At 47.1% G+C, this 14,781-nt stretch overlaps 1 protein-coding gene across 8 annotated transcripts in view; it reads left to right on the top strand.

The window, feature by feature from the left end:
* LOC137524320 (uncharacterized) overlaps positions 1–14,781 on the top strand; it is a 123,940-nt gene that overhangs the window by 17,454 nt on the left and 91,705 nt on the right. For all 8 annotated transcript variants that reach the window (XM_068244045.1, XM_068244044.1, XM_068244051.1 and 5 more), the window contains 5 exons: positions 752–780; positions 3,701–3,769; positions 4,984–5,049; positions 13,454–13,549; positions 13,632–13,709. In XM_068244045.1, the coding sequence (XP_068100146.1) occupies positions 752–780; positions 3,701–3,769; positions 4,984–5,049; positions 13,454–13,549; positions 13,632–13,709 (338 nt within the window). The remainder of the gene's footprint in view (positions 1–751; positions 781–3,700; positions 3,770–4,983; positions 5,050–13,453; positions 13,550–13,631; positions 13,710–14,781) is intronic.

Here is a 14,781-nt window from a genome sequence, read left to right as displayed (position 1 = left end):
GACACAGTGGAGGACACTGGAGGCACAGATGTGACACGGGACACTGGAGGAACAGAGGGGACACAGGACGACACTGGAGGCACAGTGGTAACACAGGGAACACTGGAGGCACAGAGGTGACACGAGACACTGGAGGCGCAGCAGAGGCACAGGTGACACAGGGAACACTGGAGGCACAGAGGTGATACAGTGGAGGACACTGGAGGCAAAGAGGTGACACAGGGAACACTGGAGGCACAGAGGTGACAAGGGACACTGGAGGTGCAGAGGTGACACAGTGGAGGAGACTGGAGGCACAGAGGAGGACACTAAAGGCACAGGGGGGTATAGAGGAAGTACAGGGGACAGACATGACACAGTGTTTCAACTTATGGACATATTCAGGTTAAGAACAAACCTACAGTCCCTATCTCGTTTGTTAACTGGGGAGTACCTGTACGTTGTACCAGTCATTCCCTACTGTGGATAACAACATTGCAGCACCCTATCACAGACACACTGTATATATGTGTTCTGTTTGAGTACTCCATAGTTGTTTAAATGCTTTCCAAACAGTACCTAAAAATACTTCTTTTAGTTTGTCTATGTGATTTAGCATTTCTACAAACTTTCTAATCCCAAAACTTTACTTTAACACATTGACTGTAACTATCTGTGTATCCTCTGAGGTTCAAATATCATATACTCAGAACCTAGGCCCTTATTATACATTCTAAATTATAATTGTTTCTTTCTTTATATTCCATTGCAGGAAGACCGGGCCCGAACCCACTTCCCTACGTGAGTACCTGTCTCTGCATACATTGTGCAGGCCCTGTGCTGCAGCTAGGTGTAAACAATGTGCTCTTGTGTTATTTTTCACCTTCTAGGCCTCAGGTGTCAACACAAGGCCCTTGGGCCAAATGCAGCTGTCCTTGACAATTTATGTGGCCCGTCAGAGCTTCCAATGTCCATCATTGTATGCCACAAGAGAAAGGCAGCATACTATCTTCCCATAAAAATGAGCTCACCGTTGACAAGGTTTCTGACTGAAACATTGTCAGTTTAAGCCGAGGTGCAGCAATAACCTTCGGCATACTGTAGGTGGAAATAGCTGATCCCAGTCGGGTGTGTTTTACTGCGCAGGCGCAAGTCGCCTGTGCCTGCTCAGTAGAGTGGACCCGCCTGGGAGGGGCTAATCGGGCTATTTCCTCCTACTTTCGAGCCGAGAGCCTCAACAGCGCCCCTGCTGGAACCAGAAAAGGTAAATATTGCACAGCCTGACATTGTGGGCTGCATCAAGACCGCCGTGGGGCAGAGGAGAACGGGGGAAGCCTTGATAGGATCCAGAGGCTTTCCCCTACCGAGGCGAGTACCCCCCCGGGTCTTTTTTTTTTTTTTTTTTTTTTTTAGTACAGAGTCTCTTTAATTATTCATGTATTATAATAATAATAATTTAGTCCGTGTTTGTCCTTTTTTAAAATCTTTCCTCCTGAAAATAATGCCTGGTCTCCCAGAATGCTCTGGAAGGAGAATTCCACCTAACTAAACAGCCTAGGATAAGCATCACTAGAAGGGAGGGGCTACATACCAATCTATAGCTATAGGAAGAGTTTCTGATGCTGAAACCAGGATAATGAATTTAAAAGTGGTTATCCGGAATAATTTACTGCATTGTACTATGTGTCACTACAGTGCCTTCTTAATGTGAAGTTTATTGTAAATATGGGTTATTCTCAAAATGTTATTTGCAGGTATGAACAGGACACTGATGCATAGATATACAGGAATGCAGCATTGACTTGCTTTCACAGCAGCTTACACAAGTACATCTCAAGGTGGCCACATACGATACAATAAAATCATCCGATTTCCCATTTTTATTCGCTAAAAGTTGATTGGGAATGGTGGATTTTTCTGATCACTTTTTATGAAAATTGAGTGTTGTGTGGTAGATTGTCAATTTATTAATATACACACCCTAGCAATTCTCTCAGTTCCCAATCATTTTTATCATAATTGGGGAACAATTGAACGTAGGTGTGTGGTACATTGGTCATATTTTTGAAATGTTACAATCAGTCAGAAAAATTGATTGCAGTTCTTGAATTGAAGAGAGATTTAAAAAATTGTATGGTGTGTGGCCACCTTAAAGGGAACCTGAGACAAAGCACCCTCATGTATTTTACCATATATATCAGTGGGAACATTAAAGAAAACACCTACCCTGCTCTCTGTTTTATTCTGCACTGCACAGCTTGTTTCTTATCAGACCTGATAAAATCCCTGACTGAGCATTCAGTCTGGCTTTGCTCAGGAATATTTATAGCTCAGTCTGTCTTCTCTAGTGTCTTTTCAAGTCCAAGCCTGTGCCCTGCTGGCTCTGCTCAGGAATCATTATAGCTGAGTCATTATAGCAAAGCCAGACTGAATGCTCAGTCGGGGATTTTATCAGGTCTGATAAGAAACAAGCTGTGCAGTGCAGAATGAAACAGAGAGCAGGATAGGCGTTTTCTCTAATGTTCCCACTGATATATATGGTAAAATACATGAGGGTGCTTCGTCTCTGGTTCACTTTAACAGTTCACAGTACAAATTGTCCCATGTTTGGGAAAACAGTCTAATGATCCTGCCCCAGTCTAGGGTCATTTATTCAAGCCATTAACTTTCTAGTGATGTGGACAGGGTTGTAACTAGAGGGGAGCAGCACCTGCGATCACAGGGGGGCCCAGAGCTGTGGGGGCCCTAACTACTAACCTTCCCCTTCTCCCATACAGGGGACTATACTCCAGACAGGCCTGGATTTTCATCACAGGAGCCTATAGGCGCAGATGTCCAGGCATCTTAGACTCCGCCCTCCATGAATCTATAAACCCCACCTAACCGCACTGCAACTGTGCTGGCTGGCCCAGCTGTCACTTCTCCTTTATTTCCCTTGCCTTTTATAGGTAGCTACAGGCGCCCCTTAGTATTAGACAGCCAGAAGTACCCTCAGTATTAAGTAGATAGAGGTGCCCCTAAGTATTGGGTAGCTAGAGGAACCTCCGTATTAAGTAGCCAGAGGTGCCCCTGACTGAATGGAGATCTCATCTGTGGAAAGAGCAGGGTCAGTAACCTCTCATTTAAACTCTCAGCAGGACTCTGCATAGGGAAGGAGAGAGGGAGACGCTCAGAGAGGAGAGTTAGACGCCTTTCCACCATCAGGCGCCTGTAGGCACATGCCTACAGTGCCTTATAGTAAATCCGGCTTTGACTTCAGATCAGGTGTTTTGTGGCAACACTTATTATGGGTGTGAAGATCATAAAGGCCACACTTGTTTTATGACTCCTGTGAGATGGGCCCCCAGGCCGTGAAGGTTGGGAAGGGGATGTGACCATTAGGGGCCCCATCAAAGTTTTGCTGGGGGCCCCATGAACTATAGTTACGCTGCTGGATGTGGGAGTAAGCAAGCAGTACACAAACACGGGGAAAACCTATACACTCCACACAGATCTAGTGCCCTGCTGGGGGTTCCCAACCTGAGACTTCTGAGCCATAAGGATGAACTGTTCACCTCTTAGCCGCTGTGCTGAACATGGGTAATATTAACATGAGACCTATAAATATCTGAGAAGAGCTAAGAACATTAGCCATTTTAATGTTGTTTATGTATCTTTCTATGTTCTTTTTTTGTTTGTTTGTTTTTTTTTTAACCTCGATTTCTGTTTTTTTGTTCTGTAGATCTGCATCATAGTTCTGTTTCCAGTCTGGTTTTTCTACTTTAACAATGAGAACACCCTGCTGTATTCTGTGAGTATTGCCAGACGGTTCGGAGCAAATATACACCGTACACAGAATAGTAAACCCAATCTGTTCTTATAGGGTTTTATCCCCATACTGCTCCTTCAGCAACGTGGGGAAGCCTGAATGGAGGTGGCCACTAATGGTCCAATATCTAGCAAAAAATTATTTGTATTAGATAAATAATCTCTGTTGATGGGCACAATCATATCTATCTATCTATCTATCTATCTATCTATCTATCTATCTATCTATATATATATATATATATATATATATTATATATAATATTTTTTTTTTTCTTGTTGGTTGTGACAGATAGGAGGCAAAGATTGCTTCGTTGATGGTGTAGTGAACAATTTCACTTCCGATCAGGATTATATGATTGCTCAAACGATTTTTCGCTAGACATTGGATCGTTAGTGGCCACCTTTAGGGCCCGTTTCCACTACAGCGAATCTGCGTTTCCTGCATGCAGATTCGCATAACCAATACAAGTGGATGGGACTGTTTCCACTTGTCAGGATTTCTGAGCGTTTTTCTGTGCAGAAAAAATCTGCACGGCAGAGCCCTCAGAATTCGCATACCGGATACCGTTATGCGATTCGCATACAATGTATTTAATAGGAAATTTGTATGCGGTTTTGCATAGAAACAATGTAAAAGCACACAGACACTGCCATGGTTAAATTCACATATATAGTCATCCATGTGAAATTGTATGCAAATTCGCAGGAAAATTTGCATACAACCGCATGCGAAATTCGCATCCTCATGCATATTTTTTCGGCGACGATTCCCACCGCACAAGTGGAAACGGGCCCCTGGCAACTAAACTCCAAACTGAGCACACAGAGTACTGTTGGTAGGCTGCAATTTCATTTTAATCTGACGGGGCGTAAGTCCTCTCTGATCAATGTGTTAGACTTTCGATCCCCTTTAGCACTACGCTGCACCACATAATTTCGTTTGCGTTTGTGCATTGTGGCCCGCAGATAAAGCATGAAAGCCAGCGCAGCCCCCCTCTGATGGGTCGAGGAGGAGGTGACCCCACCAGTACAGCCTGCAGTGATGATGCACGTCCATTACCCCCCCCCCCACCCCCTTTTCCTGTGCACAGGGGATTTTAGTTAGTGAAAAATTCCCTTTTTAAAGTTTTAACACACACACACTTCCTCCTCTATGTCACACTGACTAATACACTGTTCTCTTCTTACCTACAGATTAGTGTGGTAACTGTGTCTGTCCTGGAAGGGGCACTGTTCTGTGAATGGATTCACCACAGATTTGTAAGTATATCTTCATAGTGATGGTAGCCCCAGAGTAAGTGCACCCAAATATAGAGATACAACTCTAAAGGTAGCCATACACTGGTCGATTTGCCATCAGATCGACCAACAGATAGATCCCTCTCTGATCGAATCTGATCAGAGAGGGATCGTATGGCTGCCCTTACTGCAAACAGGTTGTGAATAGATTTCAGCAAGAAACTGATCACAATCTGTGAAGCTGCCGCTGCCGCCGCCTCCTGCATACATTACCTGATCCGGCCGGCATGACTCCCCCGGTCTTCGCTGTCTTCTTCTCCGCGCTGATCTCCGGGTCCGGCTGGCTTCACTGAACTTCCTGCCGGGGGAAGTTTAAACAGCAGAGGGCGCTCTACTGTTTAAACTTCCTGCCGGGACAGGAAGTTCAGTGAAGCCAGCCGGACCCGGAGATCAGCGCGGAGAAGAAGACAGCGAAGACCGGGGGAGTCGCGCCGGCCGGAGCAGGTAATGTATTGACACTAGCGTTGGTCTTCGGGCATTCGAACGCCGCTATCGATGCACTCCCGACCCGCCGGCGATCGAGCAAAATGTTCCGCACGGACGGATCGACGGGAATGCATGGGAACGATTGATTTCGGACGGAAATCGATTGTTCTGTCAGCATTTGCGCAACGATTTCACAGCAGATTCGATCACAGTGATCGAATCTGCTGTATATCGGCAGGAAAATCGTTAGGTGTAGGGGCCCCTTTAGACAATCAACAAAAGGTGTCATGATATGACATGAGGACTGTCCATGAACAGGGAGCAGACATGGAATCCAATGATGAACACTTTATTCTAAAGCATTTGTCTGCAAAGTTACATCCCGCAGAGTAGCATACAGCTTTCACCCAGCTGTCTCACACCAAACTGACTTTTTCTCCCTCTCTACCAGACAATAAATTAGGATTGTCAACAAACACACCTCAAATGTAATCAAGTGATAAGGACAAGGCCAGTCTGCTAACACACAACAGAACAATAGTATATCCCCCACCCGACTCCAGTAACACAATCAATGCAGAGTCTAATCACAGCAAACAAACAATGCAGGAACAAAATACATTAAACAAAAAAATACAGTTATTACATATCATACATCACATTTCTCCCTGCATACACTACTGGACCCCCAGGTGAACCCATTAGTTGGGCGAGACTGAGGTACAGGTACGTGGCAAATCTGTCCACCCGCTCCTTCTCAATCTAGGTGGGAGTTCATAATTAATTGTTCTCGCTTTTGTATATGCCAGTTCAACTTTGACTCGATGTCCACATACAATTTGTCTATTCAATCCAACTACAGCCCTTGCTGCATCTTCTGGATTCTCAAACTCCACGAAAGCGAATCCAGGTGGACTCCTCGCAACCCAGATATTGCGCACAGGTCCATAGCAGCCAAACACTCGCCCCAACTCCCACTTGCTGCTTTGTCTTCCTAAGTGTCCAATGTACACTTTGGAATTAAACAAAAATTACAGTTATTGCATATCATACATCACACAAGGCACCCAGAAAATAAACTGTATAAGACTTGTCACAAAATCCCCCTTGGTCTAAAAGGTTTCTATACCCTGTTCCTGAGTTCTTGCCCAGGATTGTAGCTCCTACCACTTGAGTCAGTGGGGTATCATCTAGAGAGTGACCAACCGCTATGACCATCCGCTATGACCAACATTATAGGGGAGAGGAAAGATGGGCTTCCACCCTTAAGTCCAAGAAGGCAGCCTGAATAGGGTGAGTATAATATAATTCATCCTTATACCATCTGAGGTACCAGGACCAGCTCCTGGGGCATTTCACAGTTTCCTTTCCTCCAATATAGAGATGTCACTTTCGGAAGCTTAGGACGTGCTGCAAACTTTGTGGAGATTTGTGGACATTTGAGGAGCTCATCATTTTGGCCTTGACGAACATTTGCAATGGAGCTGGTCTCCCCTTTTGCTGCTATAACAACCCTCCCTCTACAGGGAGAGCTTCTCCTAAATCGCGACATCCCGATTCTCAAAAGAACACCACAACTGCAGCAGTAAACTGCTACCCACACTAAGCCACCACCCACAACTGCACCGGGCTCACCAAGCCACGATGCGCAGGCAGTGCTGCTCATCCAGATTCCGGATATCTGGGTAACCCGGATGTCTGACCATTTTTCAGCTATCTGATTCGGATTCAGATACCGAATTTCTGTAGAAATCCGGATAGCTATCTGCAGATAGTTGACAGGCAATGCGGATAGCCACAAAAATCCGACTATTGAGATAGCAGATGACGTCCTGGAGCCAATCGGAGGGCTCCCAGGGGCTCTCAGCAAAAGCCCTAGCAACCAATCACAGAAGGGAACCCTGGCCAGCCCCAGCTGACCTCATTGAGCCAATCAGAGGGCTCCCAGACTAAACCCTGGCACCCAATCACAGAAAGGAACCCTGGCCAGGCCCCCCTGTATTATAAGGACTAGGAGGGCTGCTATTATGAGAAATATCATCCCTTGCTTGTGAATGCTCACTGGGAGACATGCTCCAGTGCTGCTGGCCTAGCAAGTGCTGTATACAGAGATAAACCTAAAGCTGTTCAGTGATTAACCCCTTCACTATCACTACACTATTGTTATTTTGTTAATTAGCTTGATTTCATTGTGTGACAGAGTGTGTGCTGCATGGCTGCTGCTGCAGCTGCTATGTGTCTGTGTGAGCTGTGCACAGACCAGGCCAGCTGCTGCCTGCTGGCCAGCTAGCCTTAGCTACAGTATAGATTAGGTTAGGTTAGGGAATAGGATTACTGTGTTATTGTGTAGTTAGTACTGCAGTCAGTGCTAGTAGTTGTTAGAGTAGTAGTACTACTGTGTTAGATTACTACAGAACTGCTGTGCTGCTGAGCAGTGCCAGTGTGACAGTTAGTGTCTTCTCCTCTGCTGTCTGACTGTCACTTGGCACGTGGCACTTTGCATGTGCAAAGTGCCACGTGTCGAGTGCCAAGTGCCACTTTGCACGTGCCACGTCCGGCATGCTCCTGGCAGATGTTACACCTGCTGCATTGCCCTGCTCCTGTTGCCTTTGCTGCTCCCACCACCGCCAGGGTGCCACAGGCCACTGATGCTGTGCTAATACCACCTATATTTAAAGGGAACCTTAAGTCAGGGGGAAAAATGAGTTTAACTCACCTGGGGCTTCCCTCAGCCCCCTACAGCTGATCGGTGCCCACGCAGCCCCGCTCCGATGCTCCTAGACACGCCGGCGGCGACTTCCGGTTTCGCCGGCACCAGCCGACAGGCATGGGAACGCGAGTGATTCTTCGCATTCCCAGCCACAATAGCACCCTCTATACTGCTATTGCGGCCTTCATGCCGCAATAGCAGCATAGGGGGTGCTATTGTGGCTGGGAACGCGAAGAGTCACAAGCGTTCCTATGCCTGTCGGCTGGTGCCGGCGAAACCGGAAGTCGCCGCCTGCGGGTCCAGGAGCATCGGAGCGGGGCTGCGAGGGCACCGATGAGCTGCAGGGGGCTGAGGGAAGCCCCAGGTGACTTAAACTCATTTTTTCCCCTGACTTAAAGAGAACCCGAGGTGGCTTTGTATAACGTTAGTGGGGCACAGAGGCTGGTTGGGCACACTAACACCAGCCTCTGTTGCCCCATGGTGTGTGTCAAAGACCCCCCTGCTCGCCGCTATCCTTCCCGCAGTGCTGGCGACACGCAGCGCGTCGCCAGCACAATGTTTACCCTAGCGCTGTCTGTCAGCGCCGCTCCCCCGCCTCCTCCGCATCGCCGCTACCCGCCCTCGTCCCTTCCCTCCAATCAGCGTGAGGGAAGGGACGAGGGCGGGTAGCGGCGATGCGGAGGAGGCGGCGGAGCGGCGCTGACAGACAGCGCTAGGGTAAACATTGTGCTGGCGACACGCTGCGTGTCGCCAGCATTGCGGGGGTATAGCGGCGAGCAGGGGGGTCTTTGACACACACCATGGGGCAACAGAGGCTGGTGTTAGTGTGACCAACCAGCCTCTGTGCCCCACTAACGTTATACAAAGCCACCTCGGGTTCTCTTTAAGTATCCCTTTAACCCAAAACACAATTGCTGCGTAATTTTTTGGAGGTGTCTGGGCTGAAAACTGCCATGTCCCAGTTGTGCGGTTGTACTTTGGACACAATGTGGGCTGCACGACCACTGTCTGGAACCTAGTCCTGATGTTAATTGACAGCCATTTTTTGGGGGGGGATTTTAAGTCCCCACATCATCAATTAATGTTCCCCTTTAAAAATAATGATGCTACATGCCTCATTTACCCTAAAAAAACATTTTTAAAGCAATTTAAAGGCCACTTCCAGTTTTTCTATCCAGATATCCGAATTTGCCCGGATATCCCGGATACTGGGGTCAGATATCTGATTCAGATTCTGTTTGGAAAATTTTGAACTCTGATATCCGACCTGGATCGGATATCTGGGTATCCGGATTTTGAAAAGGGGTATCCTAGCAGCACTGCCCGCAGGTTCTTCCAGGTCTGAGCATAGTTACTAGAGGTGGGACGAATCCATGTTTTCTTTGAATCAGAATCTATATCTCGAATCTAATATCTTGAACCTTTCGAATCTCAGGAATCCTGTACATAAGAATTGTGTGATCCGTGGTATAGTCTCCACCAGTATAGGTAGCCTGGCATAGATGTGCACAGTATAGGTAGCTTTGTAAAGGTGCCTTCAGTATAGGTAGCTAGGTAAAGGTGCCTTCAGTATAGGTAGCTAGGTAAAGGTGCCTTCAGTATAGGTAGTTAGGTAAAGGTGCCTTCAGTATAGGTAGTTAGGTAAAGGTGCCTTCAGTATAGGTAGTTAGGTAAAGGTGCCTTCAGTATAGGTAGTTAGGTAAAGGTGCCTTCAGTATAGGTAGTTAGGTAAAGGTGCCTTCAGTATAGGTAGTTAGGTAAAGATGCCTTCAGTATAGGTAGTTAGGTAAAGGTGCCTTCAGTATAGGTAGTTAGGTAAAGGTGCCTTCAGTATAGGTAGTTAGGTAAAGGTGCCTTCAGTATAGGTAGTTAGGTAAAGGTGCCTTCAGTATAGGTAGCTAGGTAAAGGTGCCTTCAGTATAGGTAGCTAGGTATAGGTGCCTTCAGTACAAGTACCCCCGCTGGGCTCCTGCACTTCCTCCCCCCCCAATAGATAAAAGCATTGGCTCACCTGTCCAGCGTGGAGCGCAGACCTCTCTCTCACTACTCTGTTCCCCTAGCGACCAGATTTTTCTGATGAAGCGATTAGCAAAAACCGATCACTAGGGTAACAGAGGAGTAAGAGAGCTCCACGCTGGATGTGTGAGCCAATGTTTTTATCTATGCGGAGGAGAGGTGGGGGAGCCGCGGATGGGCGGGGATGCAGCGTCGGGATTCAGCTAGCAGCAAATGGATTCAAATCCACAAATCTCAAATATTTTAATATGAGGGATTTGTGGATTTGACAGATTCGTCGTCACCCCTCTAATAGTTACAATTTTCGGTTAGTATATAGGAGGTGTTGCTGTTCAAATCTAGGTTTCCTTGTTCAGAAAACCAGATAGTGCCGTGCCAACAGTACTTCAGAATCATCACTTGCAGAGAGAGTCATGGAGCTGCATTTCACATCGGCTTCGCATGAATGTAATACTTCCTCCTTCCAAGCCGCAAGGAGGAAGTATCAGGATCATGTGACGTGTGACGTGGAATGAACCTCCGTGACGCCCTCTGCATGTGGTGGTTCTGGGTTCTGAAGTATTGTAGGCACGGCACTATCTCTGGGGTTCTGAATTTGAAACGCACACGCACACACACGCTGCTTGCTAACTGTGCATGTCAGCTGGCCACAGTGTGTCTATGCCATTCATAATTCTATCCTTTGTTTAGTACCGTATATAAGATCATAACTTATGACTGTTGAAGTTCCCTCAACTGTCAGGTTAAGTGAATGGATGTCCACACTATAGATAGATGGGCCTAGAAGGGGCCATACCTGCTTTTCCAATTACAAGGGGCTCTCCCACCTCTTGTAGGATTCTTCCATTCTCTGACTGTAGAATGCAGCAAAAGCATAAAGAATCCACCAAGCCCAGAGGTGAGACACATGCAATCCACTTTCTCCTAGTTGATATTTCCACACCATGTTATAAAATGTCTTTTAATTAAGCACCTTAGCGGTATGGACGAGCTCAGCTCGTCCATTACCGCCAGACGGTGCCGCTCAGGCCCTGCTGGGCCGATTTTGATAAAATAAAAAGCAGCACACACAGCCGGCACTTTGCCAGCCGAGTGTGCTGCCTGATCGCCGCCGCTCTGCGGTGATCCGCCGCGAGCAGCGGCGAAAGAGGGTCCCCCCAGCCGCCCGAGCCCTGCGCAGCCGGAACAAATAGTTCCGGCCAGCGCTAAGGGCTGGATCAGAGGCGGCTGACGTCAGGACGTCGAGGAAAGCCAAACAAGGAAGGCTGCTCATTGCAGCCTTCCTTGTTACTTATGCTTGCCGGAGGCGATCGGAAGAACGCCTCCGGAGCGCCCTCTAGTGGGCTTTCATGCAGCCAACTTTCAGTTGGCTGCATGAAATAGTTTTTTTTTTAAATTAAAAAAAACCCTCCCACAGCCGCCCTGGCGATCTCAATAGAACGCCAGGGCCACCAGCAAGCAAGGAAAGGACTTTTCACCAACATTTGGGTACTTTTTTCAGTTGTAAAATTAAAAAAAAATTATCTTACAGAGAACATGAAAATTATCCCCTAGGAGATAAATCAGGAGAAAAAGATAATTGCATATGGGCCCAAAAGTGTCAAAATGACTTGGCCACCAGGATTTCCGCCTGTCTCAAGCCTTAGACTAAGTGCACACATAACAGAAACGATAGCGCTGCGGAAAACGCTGCATTTTTGCCGCTAATGGAAGTCTATGGGCCGCAGGAAAAAAAGCATATAAAAATGCAAATGCGTTTTCAAGCCTGCGTTTTTAAAAACGCAGGTTTTGCTGCATAATCATAAATGCACATAATGAAAGTCAATAGGAATGCAATGGTATGCGTTTTTCATGCGTTTTTATTTGCGTTTTTCCCCCAAAATATATATTTTTTTTTTTTGCTGTATTTCCACTTCCTGTTGTCTTCTTAGTGATTTGCATAAATGGAAATATAAAAACACATGGAAAACGCATATATTTAAACCGCAAATGCATTAAACCGCATGCAAAACACTCGGAAAACGCATTACAAACACACCAAAAACGGACAATAAACGCACACAACACTAACTATGGACCGAGGTGATTGAAATCTACGCCCTGCTTTGGTGGTTACCTGGCTGGCAGGTAGTGCGCATCCGTCGTTTTCGTCGCACTCACCGCTGAATCCCTGCCGTGTTGCGTCGCAGCTCACTTGTGAGCCGGTCAGGAGCCGATATCATTGGCTCCTGGCTGTGTTTATCAATGTAGGCAACTCCCATTGGCTTACATTGATAGACCTGGTCAGGAGCCAATGAAAGCGGCTCCTGACCGGCTCACATGACTCTGCCGTCATGAGAAACCCCAGCGTATGGCGGTTGCAGCGGGTATATGCGGCGATTCGTCAGGATTCCGTCAGTATTGTACCAGCGGTCTCTGGTCCTTAAGGGGGCAGAGACCGTTGGTACTTAAGTGGTTGACATAAAACACAGCCTTTCAGGTTATGTTATGTGTGCACCCAGCCAAAAGGTGAATCGGCCCTCTGGAATATCAGTTGTGTGCATACTATTTAAAGAAAATCTGTAATGAAAAAAACTCCCCTAGGGGGTACTCACCTCGGGTGGGGGAAGCCTCCGGATCCTATTGAGGCTTCCCCCGTCCTCCTCGGTCCCACGGCGACGGCGAAAATCCTCCTGGAGCGGCAACGATGTAAATATTTACCTCCCAGGCTCCAGCACAGGCGCAGTATCCGCTCTTCCCACGGAGATAGGCGAAAATAGCCAATCTCCATCGGGCCGCTCTACTGCACAGGCGCAAGTCTCCTGCGCAGTAGAGTAGACCCGATGGAGATAGGCTATTTTCACCTATCTCCGTAAGAAGAGCCGCAACAGCGCCCCCGCTGGAGCCTGGAAAGGTAAATATTGAACAGGCTGTCGGATTTGTCGCCTGTGCGCTCCGGGGGCTGCAGTGAGACCTCCGTGGGACACAGGAGGACGGGGGAAGCCTCAATAGGGTCCAGAGGCTTCCCCCTACTGAGGTGAGTGCCCCCCAGGGGAACTTTTTTTCAGTACAGGTTTTCTTTAACATTTTATTATCATGTTGTAGTATGGTGATATGCCTAGTGATGGGGGTACTACTATTCATGTTTTTTGTGTCTGTATTTGTTCATAGGACCTTGTAATGTTGGCTGCAGTATTCAGTACTCTGAGTAATAATCATGTTGTTTTATTGCAGACGTCCTTCCTTTACTTGGCGTTCGGTGGGGTCCTGGTGATTGCATTAGAAATAGGCTTTGTACATGAAAATATGCAGATCTCAGTACTTGTATTGGTAAGTGTATGTTGTATAACACTGTAGTCATAGCCTGTATAACCTGTATACTTATCCCAGCCTCCTCTGTGTCACTGGACAGGTGATTTTGGTCCCATTATCCACCGGAAGTGTCATCTACATATTACACCTCAACATCCAAACAGAAAAGAGCAGCTCTGTGAGTACACTGTGTGGGAAAATATGGCAGATCTTTCTAAATTGTTGAAAACATCTATTGATCAAAGGTGAGGGGGGTAGGAGCAGTGCTGCTCGGATACCCCTTTTCAAAATCCGGATTGGATTCGGATCCGGATACCCAGATATCCGATCCGGCTCGGATATCCGAGTTCAAACTTTTCTGATCCGAATCGGATATCCGACCTCAGTATACGGGGTATCCGGGCGGATTCGGATATCTGGATAGAAAAACCGGAAGTGCCCTTTAAATTGTTTTAAAAACGTGTTTTAGGGTAAATGAGGCATGTAGCATCATTCTTTTTTAAAGGGAAACACTAATTGATGATGTGGGGACTTATAGTCCCCCCCCCCCCAAAAAAAAAATGGCTGTCAATTAACATCAGGACTAGGTTCCAGACAGTGGTCGTGCAGTCCACATTGTGACCAAAGTCCAACCGCACAACTGGTACATGGCAGTTTTCAGCCCAGACACCTCCAAAAAATTACGCAGCAATTGTGTTTTGGGTTAAATATAGATGGTATCAGCACAGCAGCAGTGGCCTGTGGCACCCTGGCAGTGGGAGCAGCAAAGGCAGCAGGAGCAGGGTAATGCAGCAGCAGGTATAACGTCTGCCAGGAGCATGCCGGACGTGGCACTTGGCAGTGGCACTTTGCATGTAGCACTTTGCACGTGGCACTTTGCAGGTGGCACTTTGCACGTGGCAGGTGGCACTTTGCACGTGGTTATTGGCCAGGTCTTCTAAATCCAAGTGGAAAGGGCTCATGAAAAGACTATCTAGTAATAGATCAGCATGATCCACTCGGTGAATCTTGTTTTTGAAGGTGCTGGGCGTTCAGCCTGGTTCACATCAATGTAGAAAGTGTAGCAGGCCTCTGTACTGTCAAGGGGCCTATCACCAATGGTACTTCAAGGTGATGTGCTGGAACCGTCCCCTGGAGTGCATGGGGAGATTTCAATGCAATCGCCAAAGGGTTCCGCACCATCAAGGTATAAAATAGCTCTTTATTCATATCTTCACATAAAACAATTAAAAGAACATCAAAAGTGCCGG

The sequence above is a fragment of the Hyperolius riggenbachi genome, chromosome 7 (genome assembly GCF_040937935.1).
Source record: "Hyperolius riggenbachi isolate aHypRig1 chromosome 7, aHypRig1.pri, whole genome shotgun sequence".
NCBI lineage: Eukaryota > Metazoa > Chordata > Amphibia > Anura > Hyperoliidae > Hyperolius > Hyperolius riggenbachi.
This window is presented reverse-complemented; position numbering and strand designations above follow the sequence as displayed.